Source organism: Hippocampus bargibanti, linkage group LG02, assembly GCF_051943395.1.
Source record: "Hippocampus bargibanti isolate YZ-2025 linkage group LG02, ASM5194339v1, whole genome shotgun sequence".
Taxonomy (NCBI): domain Eukaryota; kingdom Metazoa; phylum Chordata; class Actinopteri; order Syngnathiformes; family Syngnathidae; genus Hippocampus; species Hippocampus bargibanti.
The window spans coordinates 10,775,402-10,793,416 of record NC_142735.1 but is presented as its reverse complement, the minus strand read 5'-3'; the positions used below and the strand labels follow the sequence as shown (position 1 = coordinate 10,793,416).

Here is an 18,015-nt window from a genome sequence, read left to right as displayed (position 1 = left end):
GAGAGAGAGAGAGAGAGAGAGAGAGAGAGAGAGAGAGAGAGAGAGAAAATCATCGTCTCACCCCTCATGGGTGGTGTCTGTCCCCCATATATCCGATGTTGACCGAGATATCCGATGTTGTTCCTGGGATCTGTTGCAACCACTCGTCGAGTTCGACCACCACAGGCACGACTGTCACCTTTACCTTCCAGGCTCTCTCCAGCTCCTCTCTTCGCCCTTGGTATTTCTCAATTTTCTCATGTTCCTTTTTTTGATGTTACCATCACTCGGGACCGCTACATCCACGACAACGGCTTTCCTTTGCCCTTTATCCATGACCACGATATCTGGTTGGTTGGCCATTTCTTTTTAAGTACACATTCAAAAATACAGTAAAGTCTCGTTATATCGATATTCAAGGGAGTCTGAAAAATATCGATATAACCGGGACTATCGATATATCCGACCCTGTTTGCATGTAATTTTCTCCGTGCGTGCATAGAAATAGTATCGATATAACCGGGACTATCGATATATCCGATATCGATATAACGAGACTTTACTGTATCAAATCTGTGTGTGTTTTATTACACATTCTCATTCCTGATGGAATTTAAGCATCAATATGCAGCATTATTTTTCTTACTTCATCATCAGCAAGGCCATGCCATATGTTATTGCTCATTGGAGGTTTTATTTCCCAATTTTAAAAAGGCCGCAAGAGCTAATATGCAAAAGGTTTTCACTGTGATGATTCTCAGACATGAGGGGAACAAAATAGCGGACGCGCAGCATGTGCTTGTCCTCAGTGAGTGTCATTGTGGAGAAGATACTTTTAACTTCAAATAAAAAAAATTATACCAAGACGGACGGTGCAGTAAAAAGCGGAATATATAAAGCACCTCTTGACCTACATCGTCCATGATTAGGGATGCCCTAATAAGACCTCCTGTGCCTCCTTTTGCCGTGATTGAAAACTGGATTAACTGGCACTTGCCAGCAGAATTCGAGCTGGGACTTGAGCTTCCACTGTGCCATACGTGGACAAGATTGAGGATTTTTAAAAAGAGAAAGTTCATAGCTTTAGCTGCGAAGAGATTTCCAAAGAACCTCGAGAATGAAGCTATGAAGTGGAGGCGAAAGCATTCGAAGAGCCGGACACATCTCCCAGTAAAAGTCGATAAACAAGTCTCAAAACAATGCGGGGACAGAAGTAAATATCAACACAGCTTCCCTGTGGGTTAAGTTAATAATGGTGAGCAGGTTGAATTTCGTTGACACATGCATGCTAAAGTTAACGAAACAAAATTATGGGAGCACAAATCATCAATAATACAGAATTTGGGAATTTCATTTCCTCTAAAACAAAACTTACGTTGCAGCAGAGAGCACGGCTCTGTGGCGTTTCCCTCTAGATAGTTTGTCACACACTGAAGAGAACTTGACCATGTAATTGCTATGTTCCCATCAGTAAATTACCACAACCAAAAATTGCTTACTGCACAGAGAAACAATGTGCATGTCCTCGCTTCAAGACAGTGTATAATAAACACAATGTACAATTCAAGGGATAATGTCCATCGCCGGGCGGCCCGGAAGTCGAGTGGTTAGCACACCGACTTCACAGTGCAGAGGTTGCCGGTTCGCGTCCCGGTTCGGCCTCCGTGTGTGGAATTTGCATGCGTGGGTTTTCTCCGGGTCTTCCGGTTTCCTACCACAGTGCAAAAACATGCATGGCAGGCAGATTGACCACTCCAAATTGTCCCTAGGTGTGAGTGTGACAGTGACTGTTGTACGTCTTTGTGTGCCCTGCGATTGGCTGGCAACCAATTCAGGGTGTCCCCCGCCTCCTGCCCGAAGACAGCTGAGATAGGCTCAAGCACCCTCCGCGACCCTAATGTGGAATAAGCGGTACGGAAAATGGATGGATGGATGTCCGTCGCCTACCTATTGGCATTAATTTTGGTGGTTTCCATTTATAGTTTCATCTTAAAAGAAAAAAACAGTGGCTTAGTACCATTACATTTGTTGCATTTAAAATAAAACTTGAAAATATACAATTCTTGTCAATTATAAACCTGTGAACCTGTCCTCAGAGATGAGAATGACAAATGAGAAAAAAGTCTGAAAAAAAGGTGGGGGACTGGGGGGCCCGCAGGCCTTCAGTTGGGTGCAGGGGGTAGCGCGAAGCCCCCGGAAGGTCAGCGATTTCAGCAATTTAATAACCACAAAACCATTAATTTCATCACTGAAATTCAACTGTATTTGTGAAAATAAAGTCCCTTGTTTGGTGGGCTACCAGTATGGCAAAATTGTTATATCAGTTTCATTTTTTTCCATGCTTCAAATATTGCATTTGTTTGTTTCACCATTTGCCACACTTCTGAATGAATGTTCAATAGGTTGACTTTTACATAATTGTTTCTGGCTACGATTATTTACAAAAGTCAGAAAATTCCAGTTGCTTGCATGTCTTCAACCCCAACTATCGTCTTTGGTGGTAGAATTAGCTCCAGCTCGTACCTCTGTTTTTTTTCACCCTGACTCAGCATTCTCTCTTTTTATGACGGGACTCTGAAAACCATAGCGGTCACATGGAATGCCAGCTCATCGAGTATTATCATGACTGCCTTCTCTTTCTGCTCACAGTCTCTCTCTGCTCACCAGCACGCTATTTCGAAAGCTTGTTTTTGTGTCTCTCACTGATCAAATTTGATCATGGGGATATGCAGTCGTGTCTCTAATAAAACATTTCATGGTTGAGAATAACACCCAAAACTATTCTGTTAAGTTGTGAAGTACGGCAATGCAAATCGCAGCTTTTACATACAAATGATCAAGTACAAATGTAGGTCCCACCAATAAAATACTTAATGACAATCGAAAAGAACAAAGGACTTACTTTGAGCTTGTCAAAACGTTCGTTGAGGGTAGACACTTGGTGGTCCCGGTGCCGCCCGACCAGTTTGCAGAGGGCACAAATGAGCTGGTCATCCACCAGGCAGTACATGTTGACCTTCTCGCTCTCGTGCTCCATGCATGTTAGGCCGCGGAGGTGCGTGTCCGGCACAGGTTCCACCAGACGATGACTCGTGAAGGGCTTCTTGTTGGGGTGCGTCGCTCGCAGACAGCGGTCACAGTACGACACCTCACAGGTGACACAAGTCTTGACGGCCTCGCGAGGCGGGTCCTGCTCACAGAACTGACAGCAGATGCGCAGATCCATTTTAGCCACAAAAGCTGGGCTGTGGTTGGCGTTTGTGTGGTTAATGTGATTGGTGTGATTGGCGTGCGGGTGGGGGCGGCTGGAAGTGGCCGGGCTGCTCCTGGCGCTGCTTCCACTCGTGCCACCGCCACCACCGCCACCAATTGTGCCACTAATGGCGGCGGTGTAGGGCCGCTGCAGGCGCCGGCTCTCAGTAGGCGAATTGGGACCGCTCAGGGATGCCTTTTGAAAGCGGTCTATAATGTTCTGCAGCGTCACATTGCGTTTAAGGCCCTCCAGCCCGCGGTGATTCAGCGTGATGACGTAACGACAGGTGGGGCACTGAAAGGCCGAAACAGACTCAAGCGGCTTGCTGGATGAGCAGTGAGACACCAGGATGCGGTGGGCGCAGTTAAAGCACAGACTGTGGGCGCACGGTAAGAGTAGCGGATCTTCAAACAATTCCAGGCAGATTGGGCAGGTCAGCTCAGACTCCAGTGTTTCCATCTTCAGTTGAACCTATCTAAAGGTAACATCAAATACCGCAGAAGCTGGCCTTTTGCCTGTTAAAAAAAAGAAGAAATAAATGATTTATGATCACGGATTAAACAATATCACACAATGCAGAACCACTTTGGTCTTGTACGTACATGCACATCGCAAATGCCGTACTTGTTCTGGGTTGCTGGATTTTTAGATATCCGTGTTACAGGTGTGATAAGTAAGCATTCAACGTTACTGAACAAAATATGGACAATCTGTAACAATCGTCAACTCGAGCTTTAGGAATAGAATCATTACTCTTAGTCAATTGAAAAAAAAAAAATCGATATACATTATTTGCTTGTCAAAATAGGTGTCAAATGCAGAACTAAAATGGGTCCATGTTTGGAGTTTGACCAAAGGACACATATTGATGGCAGCAAGACCAAAGGCGAATAAGAGCAAGCACCCCATTGCAAATGTGTGCACATCTACAAGTGCTTACAAAGCAGCCAACCAGGAAGAACGGAGGCTTTTCCTGCTGGTTATTCCCTTGCTGTCAGTGCTCTGAAATCACTTGGCCACCCCATCTTACCGGATTTCACTGTCACGTAGATTTTTTTTTCAATTGGATGTGGTGTTGCAGTATGGTGCATAATCATCTGCAGATGCCGTCCTCCAGTCAATAAGCCAGTACATACATCCACTACACCATGTAGGATGCACATTTGCTAAGCGCAGAACGAAAAGGAGTTTTTGAAAAAGGGATCAATCATATTGCCCACGGTTGGGCAACGAGTAAAACCTTTAGAATAGCAGCTTATGTGGCATGTGCACAGCTTCTACAATCATGTGCACTCATTCTATACGCATTCTTGTGATTCGTCAAAGGTTTTATATGGTCATTAGCATGGAACCCAACTGTGTTAGGCGAAACAGAGTTCAGTTGTGAGCTACCACTGTGCGACCAAAAAGGAGGGGACAGAGTTAGCTCCAACGTTTAAGTAACAAGGAGAAAAAATGCTAATACACATTCAAGGGCAGAAAATGAATAATAATCGTAATAAAAATAAAAATTAAAAAAAGGAAAACAAATCACAGGATACAAAGAGGGAAAGCAGGGAAAGATCAACTAGAACAACTCGAAGGATGATGGTTTCCTCAACTTTAAACACTGGTAGAACAAAAAACACACACCAGAATGCTGCACATGTTATAAAAGAAAACACAGGAGTCATTTATTTCAGAGAAAAGAGTTCTTCACCAGAGTTTGGCAAATAATGAGATGTAAAATGTCCAATGACACAAATACTCCAAACTCAAGACAGAATCCGATCATTAAGACCATCAAATTGATAGCAGCTTTGATTTCTTTTCATTATTCTGTCCCGAGAATGAGTCAGCAGTCTGGCCTTCTGAAGCTCAAGCGGTACAACCTTAATATGACTGCGCCTAATGGAGCGGAGTGTTATAATTAACACCCCTCTTTCATAAACCATCAGCAGGCCTATTAAGACTCAGCCATGTCACCCTGGGGAAACAATACAGACAGTGAGGGTGAGCCACTTAGGGCACAGAGCTGCACAACAAAAGTGGTAAACACACACACACACACACACACACACACACACACACACACACGCACACGCATGCACGCATGGACACACACAAACACGCACACACACGCACACCCTCACACACAATTGTCGCCTGTAGTCTGCGATTCTTGTTTATGAGAAACCTCTGGGGAACAACAGAAGCTACTATTAATGTACAGCATGTATTCACACCTGTGTGGCTCTATAGGTAGATTAATGTTAAAAGCATGGCAATGATAAAGGGGGAAATCACCTTGGCTATCTCTGGGTACCTCTGTTTACTCCTGGTAGGTTAATGGGACACTCTAAATTGTGAGTAGCTCTGAGTTTGAATGGCTATTTGTCACTATGTCTCCCGCAATTGATCGCCAATATATTCAAGGTGTACTTCACCTACTGCTTGATGAGAGCTGGGATGGAATCCAGTATGTCAGTGACCCTCATGAGGGTGAGCGGCTCTTAAAATGGATGGATGGATGTGTCAAATCACGTTATTTATCTACTGGTGGAGAGTGTGTGTATTTTTAAGCGCCGTCTTTTATTACTGGTACTTGTGTCCATTATGTCCGCCGAGACTACACGCTTTCACGTGTTTCATCCACCTACAAAAAATAATCAATATCGCAGAGATGCTGGCGGGGCCACTACAATTTGGCTCAAAACGGTAATACACAGCAGAGGTAAATGACTAAAGTTCAAAACATCTTCAATCTGACAAATTCACGGTTTCCCACGTTGCATGTCACACCCAACAATTTTTACAATTGTTCATAAAAACTTAGAAATACAATGAGTCAGCTTATCAGCCCACCTACCTCAACATAACACTTAATGCTTAATTCAATGGAGCTACTTATTTTTTATGAGCTCTGAGTGTGGCAAAAGAAAATCTCAATTTTGACATTCTGTATCATAGCTGGCCGGTCTCAATCAGTCAAACAAGGAGCTTCCATTCATTCGTTTATGACGTAACCACATGCCAGGCTAGAGGCCATCACATCACATTCTAGGTCCTAACTGGCCTGTTTGTGCAACTCAGAGACATCATTCACATTTCTTCCAAGGACACAAGTCATGATTATGTGCACAAGCTGCCATAGCGCAGTTCGATGAATACTTTCATTTTTGACAGTGTTGGCAAACAACTCTAAAACCAAAATTATGGCATTTCCCCTAATGCATTCAGCTGAGCTTATAAACCTTAAGAAGCAGCACATTGTTTAAGTGTATCCTTTGGAATTCAGAAACCTGATTGAGTTGAAGTTTGTACATTATGTTTTTGCTTCTATCATGAAATTGATTTTCAGTGTGAGGGGCAGATATTTCACTTTACTCGTTATTTGCTGCCAATATCTTTTTCGGAAATAAAGACGACCTCAAAAAAAAAAAAACATTAGACAGCCTTGATATTCAAAGTTATGTTGCTTCGCAGTATATGACACCAGAAACATGCATGAGAGCTGTTGCGTCACGGAATAAAAGGGGAAAAACTTATTAGCATAGGCTGTTCCTTCCATCCATTCAAAGGTTTCATATTTTCCTCTATTTTCCCTTCTCCTCCTAGCCTCAACTTGACTTTTCTCTCTTTCATTCTCACTCTGTGACAGCCCGAGAAAACGTTGGTTTCATCAGACTTTTTTGATGCCTGTTCTCAAAATGTAAACAGTCACACAGCCAAATGGGTGTTTCCATTACCCATTCACTGCACCTCAGAAATGGCTCTCAAGCCTGCGCATGAAAAGTGACTTTCATGTCTGTCTAATATCAAGTTACAAAGGTAAAACACGCCAGTGTCAATGTACAAGATAACAATTCGAATTATTGAAGACAAAACTTTTTTTTACATTTCAGGGTGACTTCGACTTCACTGGTATATTCAGAACACACAGCAGCAGGCATACATGCTGTTTCCAGTCTGTGGTCCCGAAGGTAGCTCTGAATGGAATCATATTGGCATAATCATATTGGCTGGGCCTGCACAGTCAGCGAAACTAGTCTGTGAGTGTTCATGTTGCTGTCGCTTTGCCCAGGAGGGAGTGGGACTCTTTTTTTTTTTTTCAGGGCTCAGACTGGCCCACTTGACTTCATGTTTCAATGAAGATAGACAATTTTACACCTAACCATGGACACGACTACCAATCCCTCCAACAAAATTCAGATTGCAATTTTGCATTTATTAACATTTGATTTAACATTCAATGTGCTTACAAAATCATAATCGTGTTTAAAGGAGCATGAAAATCATCAATTATTAAAATTGGCTTAAAAGACAAAAACGATCAATTGGCAAATATACCTAACACGGGATAATACATTTTACACTTGAGGCATGTTTACAAATGCTGTTAAAACAAGTAAGATTAAAGCAGCTCACACTGCACTTCTGTTAGTCCTCTTATTTTGAAACATCCATACCACTTATGGAACACCACTTTTGCTGAATACACAAATGTATTTGTGTATTGTATTGTTTGTTAAAATATAAATATAAATATAAATATAAATATAAATATAAATATAAATATAAATACAGTAAAGTCTCGTTATATCGATATATCGATAGTCCCGGTTATATCGATACTATTTCTATGCACGCACGGAGAAAATTACATGGAAACAGGGTCGGATATATCGATAGTCCCGGTTATATCGATATTTTTTCGTACTCCCTTGAATATCGATATAACGAGACTTTACTGTATAAATATAAATAGAAATAGAAATAGAAATAGAAAATTTGTATGTATTGTTTGTTAGAATACACAAATCTAGCCCAATTTTAAGTCGACAGGCATGGCACAGACATCTATGGTGTCTTGGAGTTGAAATGAAGTTATCTTAAGCCTTCACAGCCCATTTTAGTGTGAAATACTCAACTATAGGTTGTGAGATGTCAGGGACACATCACAACCACAATGACAGAAGTCAGGCCCCAGTAGGCTCTCGAATGAAGTAATTGATGAACAAAAATTCTCCTCAAATAAAAAGTCAAAAATAATAAACTGGGTGAGAAGTGAAAATGAGTGGAACGATTTGATATTTCTGTGTAGTTGGGGGGAAAAAAACGTTCACGTCGTGGTTCAAATGGTTCAACATGTTGGTCACCTTTTGTCTGATATCACCTATTTTTAAATTCTGTAAACTTTTAGCAACGCCAAAGGACACGTAGAGGTAATGTTAAAGACAGACTGTATTTATGCAGGCCAGGATGGTACTGCATGTGGTTCTTTCTCGTGAATTTTGCATTCCTATAGGGTTACATTTTCTTCCTAGGTATATTTAAATGACATTTGTTTCCAGTCCTGCCACAATGCAACAATTATGTATAAAAATGAGCTGTGCTTGAGCATAGCATTAGGTTGGATTAAGTTTCAAAAAGAAACTTTCCTTGTGGGCACAGTGTAATACATTATGTGCTTCTCAGTGTGCTCACCTTGAATAGAAAATATACTTTTTTTGCTTAGGCTTTAACCCAGCTTCTTTATTTGTGTATTTTCTGCTTGCTACTTGTATTGGATTGGATTGGATTGGACTGGATGTACCTTTATTCGTCTCACATTCATATTAGTTACCTTGCCACTGCTAGGTTGTTACACTTTGATATGAGCCATGACTGTTGGAAGCTTTGTTTAAAACTATCCAGATAGATTTCATTAAAATGATGGTGGTGGTGGATTGCCGTTCCATAATCAATGTACAAAAGACGTCTTCTCAGCTTTTTGAGCTGCAGAGGATTTCATAGGAACGCCAATGTAGTGGAACCACAATCCTGCATCATTTTGCAATGCTTCCATTACAAATATATTTTGGGAGGACAGCCTATTACACATTTATATGTGGGCGGACATACTGGATGGGTCAGGATGAGTAGAGCTCATTGGAAAGCACTTCGTTTTTCATTCTTTATGCAATTTGTGCTTTAGTGTCATGCAGGTGTGCCCTAAACTGCTCATATTATTTATTATTATATATTTTTCCACCATTGCGGAGTCTTTAGATGGTTTGAAATTCTAACCTTCACATTTTTATTTATTTTTTCTTTTTTCCTTATATTTCCATAAACCAATCAGGTGCAAAATAGTTTATGCAGCACCACGTTTGTCTTGTCCAGTAAAACACTTACTGTAGGTGTGAGGGGTTGTTCGTCTTTGTGTTCCCTGCGATTGGTTAGCTTCAAGTTCAAGGTGAACCCCGCCTAAAGCCAGCTGGGGTATTTTCCATCTCTCACACACAAATGCAAGCAAATTGTATCAAAATTGCCCTTCGATGGGTTTAAATGGAATTGCCCCAACACCCTTGTTCCACCTTGAAAGAAATCATTGTCAACCTGTACTATGGTATTTATTGATAACACCTGTTAAAATGATGCAAGTGATCATGTCGTACAAGATGATGAATTCATGATAGAGCATTTAAACTACTTGCCGAAAGCAAATGTGTTCGCGTTGACAGCTGACAATCACATTTGCTTTTTCAATGCGATCTTGACTATGTGTGTGTGAGAGAGCATGACATTTCCTTAAAGTCTTACCTTTTACTCCAATTTTCTATAAATATTTAAATGCATCCCAGACATGGGTGAAAAAAACAATCTGTGCCACACAAACGACATTCTGGGCTTCCAAAAAAAAAGATATTTTCCGTGGGTAATTGCAATTCATAAACCACCCATGCAACGTATAAACAGTATATTAGACATTCGGGAAAACGATCCACTTCTTTATCAAGATTGATGATATATTCCCGGGTTACACAGTCAGGAACTGCGTATGATTCTGAACTAAAATGAGGCAGACAGCTAATCCATGAGATGTCAGATGCATTACCAACACACTGACAAAATGTATTATCACGTGGATTTCATGCCCTGAGAGTCAACATGTCAAATGAATGCAAAATGTCTAGAATAAACTAACTGTCAGAGACAGTGTTTTTATGTGTCGGCTTGTGACATAAACAGTGCACTTTCACACACACGATTCATTTTAGTGACTAAGCTCAACAGAAGGGTAGACATTACCTCTTTACACTTCAACCTCAACAGGGGATTATTTTCCTTGCAATGTCATGCAATATCTTCACTTCATACTTCACTAAACAACATGAAAACCATTATCACCATTTTCTTATGCTTATTCAAGGTTGGATCACGAGGGCACAAGCTTAAGCAGAGGAGCCCGGACGTGCCTCGGCCAAGCTACTTCATCAAGTTCCTGTGGGGGCTTCCTGAAAAATTCCAAGTCAGCCACCTGATAAAGTCTTGACAACATCAAAGTCAAAGTCAAAGTCAAAGTCAAAGTCAGCTTTATTGTCAAATATGCTAATATGCATGACATACAGCACAGATGAAATTAATGTCCTCTCGGACCTAGCGTGCAAGACATGCAAGGCACTTATAACGTGGCTAAAAAAGACATACAATTGACAACAGACAATACATGTAATTTCTGTATGTAAAGTGAGGTAGTGTCGTATGGAAAGTGAGGTAGTGACGTATGTAAAGTGAGGTAGTGACATATGTAAAGTGAGGAAGTGACGTACATAAAGTGACGTAATGTCGTAATTGCAAAAACAAACAACTAGAAAGGGTTGAAGTGAGGTCTTGTCTAATGAGAAATAACAAAAAATAGAGTTCAGGATGATCGTACAGCATGTAGCGTGTACTCAGAGTTCGGTGAGTGTGGCAGTGGGAAGGGGCAGGCTGGGCAGGGCTGGGAGGGAGTTGAGTCTCCGGACTGCCTGGTGGCAGAAACTGTCCTTGAGCCTGCTGATATTGGCTCGGAGACTCCGCAGTCTCCGACCCGATGGCAGCAGGCTGAAGAGGCTGTGGGAGGGGTGGGTGGGATCATGTTCTGGGTCATCCGACCTGAGCAGTCAGATTATTATGGTTGAGGGGTTTGTGTATCCCAATTATCTGAGGCGCTAAATTGTAACGTGTTTTATACCCCTGGACCAGACAAAGTACGGTTCATAGATGCAGGGAGATGATGACGCATGAGTCAATGGGGCCGAAATCTGGATCCTGACTTGGAAGTGGGGCTGCTTGCAGGGTGCTGGGCCAGCATCTGTGTGGTCCAGCTTGGTACAGCCCGAATTGGCAGCATGTGTACAACATGAGTTGATGCATGTTTGACAGATGCCATTGCCATATAAATATAAGAGCAACATCACAATAAATACTTCTATAATTTGGGTTACAAGTCATATACAGTAAGTGGCACTCTTGACCATAGGCTATTAAAGCTTTCCTACCCAAAGTGCAAGCATGCACTCCCCACCTTGTAAATGCATCTACGGGGACCACTTTCTACTTCAACTCTGGCAAAAGCACAATTAGTCCAGTAAAGCGAGATGTGTTACTATGTCTCTCAGTTATTCATGATCACCAGAAAAGGGAAAGAGGGGAGATAAAAGGATGCAGAAGTAAAGGAAGCGAGATGACCACAAACACAGCGAGGGCAAAATAAAATAAAATATACACGTTTAAAAAAAGCCACAAAAAAACAAAAACAAACAAATCTGCCTGAAAACAAATCAAACTAAAATGAGTGGTGAAGAGACTTAGGAGTGGCAGGAAAATAGTAAGACCTTGCAATTGGGGTGGAAGTTGGAAGCATCGGGGTGGGGGTGGTTCCTGTCCTCTGTCTGGTGCTACAAAGGCAGACCTTTCTATTTATATGACACTCATATTGGGAATTTCCTTTGATGGGAGCGTGAGCATGCTATTGTTTTTCCCTGGTTGCTGTTTGATTGACTTTAGCCTCCACTGCCTTGCAGAAATGTATTTTCTAATCAAGCACTGATTTGACTCTTTTGCAGGTGCTCACTCTTATTCCAATAGCCAGAGGTAACAAATCACGGCAGTTTGCAGAACACTGATCATATCAGAAGATATTTGCGACAAACGTAGGGCACAAATCTCAGAACATACCACCAGGAAAAATCTTTTTTTAATTTTAAACACTTTGGGGCTATTTCCTGATGTCCTGTTTTTATTCATGGGGCCAAATACAAGAAGGAAAACTCATTTAAGTCCCAGCACTTTCCTAGGTGTTTAATCAGGGAAGTTAAATTGGCTATTGATAACTTCTGAACAGACTGATTGCACTCTGACCTTAACTTGAACACTGTAGCCGTGTTGCAGTGTAAAACGAAGGCAGACTACGATTTTTCTTGGACAAGATAACAAGGAAATTGAATGTTTTTAGTTTTTTTTCTAGATCTCACTCTCTCGCACTCTCACACTCTCTCTCTCTCTCCACTGTATATTGATGGCAGCCACTGACATTAAATGTGATATCAAAACCTTTTGAGCATCTATGGATGTGAGCATTGAATTGAGCTTTCCAAAACAACCGAGAAGCAATACTGTATACAAGGCTTCTTGTATTGTTATGAGAAGTAATCACTGAATGCATGAAGAACATTGGATGAAGACGATGCTGATAAGAACCTCTGAGGAATTGGCGGATTGAAGCAAAATCCCTCACACTCATCGCGAAGCTTGTACGACAATCATGTTTCCCTCTCCTCAATACTGAAACTCCTCTTTTCTCTGGTCTTTTCCAGACTGAATGTCAGACACAATTGTTATGCCTCACCAGTCTGTATCAGCACAAAAACATTAAAAGGGGTCAGCTCTGTTGTTTGAGCGTTAATCCGACAGTGGGGTTTGACATAATGCCAAACATTTGTGTAGAAACAGAGACAGTGAATGTTTGACATCATACTCGACCCACACTATTGTGTTACATGTCACACTTTCATAGCGGAGCAAAACTCTACAGTAGCCTCATTATAATTTGGAATGCAAATCGGCTTTGTTTTTTTACATGATATGGCACTCCTAACCATGTGAATACCTTGAAGTGGCTGCTTCCACTAGTCCCCCCACCCCCGCAACATCTCTTAATACATATTTCTCTGCTTACATTTGCCATCCTTGGTTGCTATTCTTTTATCAAAAGAGTCACCAAAGACCAATGTGGAATTTAACATGATCATTAACTCATTTAGATGTGTGCAAAAATATGTCCACTGGAGTACTAGGGGTTTTGTAATTCTCACTCAAATTCCAAGACCCACAGAATATTGAGTTTTAGGACAGCATAAAGATTATATGCAGCATACGAAACCTTAAACTATCTTCTTTCATCAGAAAAAAAAACATTCCTAAGTTATCTGGGTCTGGAGTAATATGAGGTGCAAGTGGGGGCGATTGTACAAAATGCAAATGCCAGAGGTCTGACCAGCGCTTTAACGACACCCCCTTTACCCCGCAAGAAAAACTAAAACCCCAACAAATACGGGCACTCCTCATATTTTCAATTCCCGAATAAATTTGGGAAAGGCAGTTAACGAGTTAATGTGTTGGTATCAACTTTCCAACAAAGTATCCATTCCTCTTTCACATTCAGTGTCACAGATGAGCGAATGGTAGATTACTGCTAAGACTTGAGTAAAAAAAGCAGAAACACCTCATATTATGTTGAGGTTTCTTCAGCAGTCATCTGTACTTCTTTGAAGGTGTCCGACGTTTTGCTTCTTATCCAAGAGGCTTTGTCAGCAAACTAAAATTTGCTTGTTTGAAAGGGGAGTAAAATAAGCTATTTTAATAAAACAGCAAAAAACCCTTCACTAAATCACCATGGTGGGGTGAGGTTTAATTTGGATTGTTATTACAACAACAGGCTTCTTAGGCAACATCGGCTTAGTGATGCTGATGATACCAGAGCGAATGGGGCAATCAGGCCAGTCGTAGACCCATAATCAGGCAGGACAATGGAAGTAATCAGTCTGGCACCACCACGTCTGGACAGTATATATATATATATATATATATATATATATATATATATATATATATATATATATATATATATATATATATATATATATATATATATATATATAAACTACCAGCAAATTTTAGTTAGCTGACGAAGCCTCTTGGATAAGAACCGAAACGTCCCACACCTTCAAATAAGTACAAATGACGGCTGAAGAAACCTACTCATCGATGGACCACTCCTGTACGACTGAGAGCTTACACAGACATACCTTATATTGTGGTTTTTAGGCTGCTGGGTGTATCGGTCGGAAACAAGTGCTGGGATATGTCGCTGTAAAAACAATCCTGTACTACATCACTTTCGTACTGGTCAGTTGAAGAGTCGCTGTGTGATTTTTGACAGACAGCCAAACAATTTACAAATACATGCATTCAGACACTCATGCACGTGCGTGCAAGTGTGTGTGCACAGAGCATGGGTGTCTGAATGAGGGTTGTTGACATGAGGCAGGGGTTGGATCTGTTCCGACAGTGCTGGTGCCAACACGTTGGATCATGGGAAACATATGCAGCACCACAGTAGCAAACACAAACAGCTGGTGGCTAACTAACTGAGTGGTGAAGGTCAGCTTTATCCGCAGCTGCTGATAAGCTATGGTTGAGAAAAACACCCTCTCCTCTTCCTGGGTGGAATAATTGGATTTCATTGCATCTCATTTTGACTGGGATCATTTCCACTTAAGACAGAAAACTATTGTTATGACTGTGTTTACCTGACAACATGTTTAAAGCGCTGTTGTAATAAAATTGGAACTGGACATTTTAAAACTGTTTGAAAATAGAAAACACAAGGCCTCCTCTTTTACTACACTGTGTTTGTGCAAAGGCGCCATCTGTGATCTATATTGGTGTCGAGTACAAGTCTTGAGTGAAGTGTGGTCTAACTGCTTGTCGGGGCAGGTAGTATTTTGTCAGATGCATGGTCCTTTGCACAGTTAGAAACATGCCCTCTGCGCCATTGTGGGTGTAAACAAGGCAGAAGCACAAACTGATTTGTTGGAGTCAAAGGAGGAGATTCAAAGCGCACCAAATAAATTTAGAAGGAACTGAAGGCATGTTTTGGCCACATAAACTGTAAATAAAGACTAAGCATTAACATTCTTGTAAAGGCATTTTTACACAGGACATAGCAGCTGTACCCAATAAGAGTAAAAAAAACCTTTATAAGTCCATAATGTAGAAATTCCAAAATTATATGCCAATTGCATTCTCGTGTGTGGAATTGAACGCTTACATTTTGTGTAAAATCACAAAATATATATATATATATATTGCATGACACACTACAGTCAGAATAGTTGATCAAAAGATGACGGCTATGATAGGATGGAAATCAACTAGGGGAAAATGTGAAAAATAAATAAACCAAGAGAGCTGAGAAGATACAGAAATTGCAGATGGATATCTGCCCTCTTGATTCTTTTATTGTAGTCTGGGTCTCACGCGTCTCAGATTATAACTGACAAAGTCAATGTGAAGGGCACACACTGCCTGCAGCTCACTGCTTTGCACTGCTTGAACATTTTCAAACGTGATGTTCAAAGTCAACACGCCGACCACAATCTTTAAAGTAAACAGTCAGCAATATCATTCTCAGGACAACCAAGTGAAGCTTCATCGACAGTAAATACTTTGAAATTAAGGGGGGGGGGGGCATGTCGCACATGATATGTAAAAGTGGCAGTCATGTTAGCAGCAGACAGAGCACTTTGCCGTGCACCATACTTCTGTCATGACAGGGGTGAATATTCAGAGACTTAGGAGAGAAAATCATTGAGAGAGAGAACAAGGCATGCAGTCGAGCAAGAAATGCAAGAGGAAAAGTGGCAGGCCTAAAAATACTGTAAATACAGGCAGGAAAGAGAACATATGTAGTTTGGAGATATGTATACTGTGTGTCATTTCATAGAGGAATAAGTGGATGGCGCTAAGCGTGGATGTATTAGGGACGAACAGCTTTTTTTAAAGACCTGATACAGATTATTAGAAGGATGATAACTGTAACTTGGAGCCAATATTCAATGTGATATCATACGTACTGTATTGTACATATTGCATTCCATCTTGTCGGGATACCCCCTGGATGCCTCCCTGGTAAGGTGACCTGGGCATGTACCTTGAACTACCGAGGATAAACCGGATTCATGGAAGGATATTAATTTTCAGTCAAATGATTAATTTTGGTGTCCAAATACTTTTAAGTATCTTCTTCATTCATTCTTTGCAAATGTGATTTTTCTTCGCGACATACACCGTTGTTAAAAAAAAAATCCATGAATATATATATACTAGAAATTGTTGGCATTGACGTACAGTAGCTTCCCTTAACGGTGAATCACCATGTTGTCTAAAACGAAACAGTAGATTATTTAGAATTTATTTAGATTACGTGTGAAACATGGAATATTACAGATGCAAATAAAGACTCTAAATACATACATACGTACGTACGTACACACACTAATACATACATACTTACATACATACATACATACATACATACATACATACATACATACATACATACATACATACATACATACATAAATAAATCTTACTAACCAAATTGTCCATTGTCCCTACACACCTTCAACACAATCTCTGAACAATCCCTCAATAAGTCTGCTCAGCTCAGGAGAATCACAGAGCATGGCTGAAATCAATGTTCACGCATTCACACGGGCAGGTGCTGAGATACAATTATCACACTCTTCATTCTCTCCGGATGGATTTTCCATTTTATCAGCATGTAGCAGGGTACTAATGTTCTGGTAGCAGTTGCCTTAAAAGTGTGTTCCTCAGTAGTGAAGTATTACTCTTGGTGTTTACAATAATAACCATAATAACACCACAGTATCCCGTCGAAGACAAATTGGGTATCAAACCAGCACATATCCACTCTGCCTCTCAGATATGTCAGTCTACAATCAATCTCATCAAGATTTCAACAAACAATAAACATTATTTTTTAATGAAATTGAAATTTAAAATAAAATTAAATAATCATTGTGGGACACAATCACAACACCTAAACAGCTCGTTCGAAACGCAGACATCTATGTCAAGGTTTACGCATAATTTTATTTGGATGAAAGGAGCATTTCTCTACACGATTAAACGCAGTCAACTGTGGGCCCCAATATTCCAAAACAATGACATGTGGGTTTTATTTCTTCAACAACCCATCTCTTCACTGGCTGTCTTTTCGCCACACACCATCATGTCGATCACACGCAAACGAAGCATTGCGCACCGAATCAGGCAAGTTCAAGCTTCAAACCAGAATCTAGAATCAAAATCAAACGGCTGATCATTTTCTGTAAAATCGTCCGAGCAATACTGCATGTAACGAATTGGAAAATGACAGCATACCGAGTGAAATGTTCAAACAAACCGACCAGTGTCTGTGCGTAAACACCTACCAGCCCAACGGATGGAGCGCCAATCATCGTGGAGCTGGAACGCGGCAAAGTTACGAGGAACACGACACGAGTGGGAAAAAAACGAAGACAAGAAGCGACTCCGGGTGCTGTTTGACGACTTCCACTCTGTGAGACTTTTTGACAGGGTGCACGGCGCAGGACTGAATCACGAACACCGGAGCCCCGCTAACTCTGCTCTTGCGGCTCAGAGGTTCCAACTCGGGAAGTCGACACCTTAACTTCTTCGACGAATGCGAGAGAGGGGAGAGAGCGAGATGTGTGCCGGGTTTGCAGAGTAGCACCTCCCACTGGTGGCCATCGATTCATACACGAAAGGCAGATCGCAGCCACATTTCATAATCTGCCCGCACAATTTAGTGTGATGACAAATACTGGGCATTTCATTCTGCGAACCTGCACATTTTCGATGATCAAATCTGGCCAATCATAAAACTTAAAAGAGAAGACATCTTGAGC

General features: G+C 41.1%; 1 protein-coding gene across 3 annotated transcripts in view; it reads right to left on the bottom strand.

The window, feature by feature from the left end:
- The window catches only part of mid2 (midline 2), an 87,611-nt gene that overhangs the window by 37,415 nt on the left and 32,181 nt on the right, over positions 1–18,015 (bottom strand). Inside the window, exons 1-2 of one of the 3 annotated variants that reach the window (XM_088988575.1) lie at positions 17,539–17,795; positions 2,882–3,747 (exon numbers count right to left, since the gene is read on the bottom strand). In XM_088988575.1, the coding sequence (XP_088844701.1) occupies positions 2,882–3,691 (810 nt within the window). In that variant the 5' untranslated portion in view covers positions 3,692–3,747; positions 17,539–17,795. Of the gene's footprint in view, positions 1–2,881; positions 3,748–17,538; positions 17,796–18,015 lie in introns of those variants that run through there. The other 2 variants (XM_088988556.1, XM_088988567.1) reach the window with 2 other exon arrangements.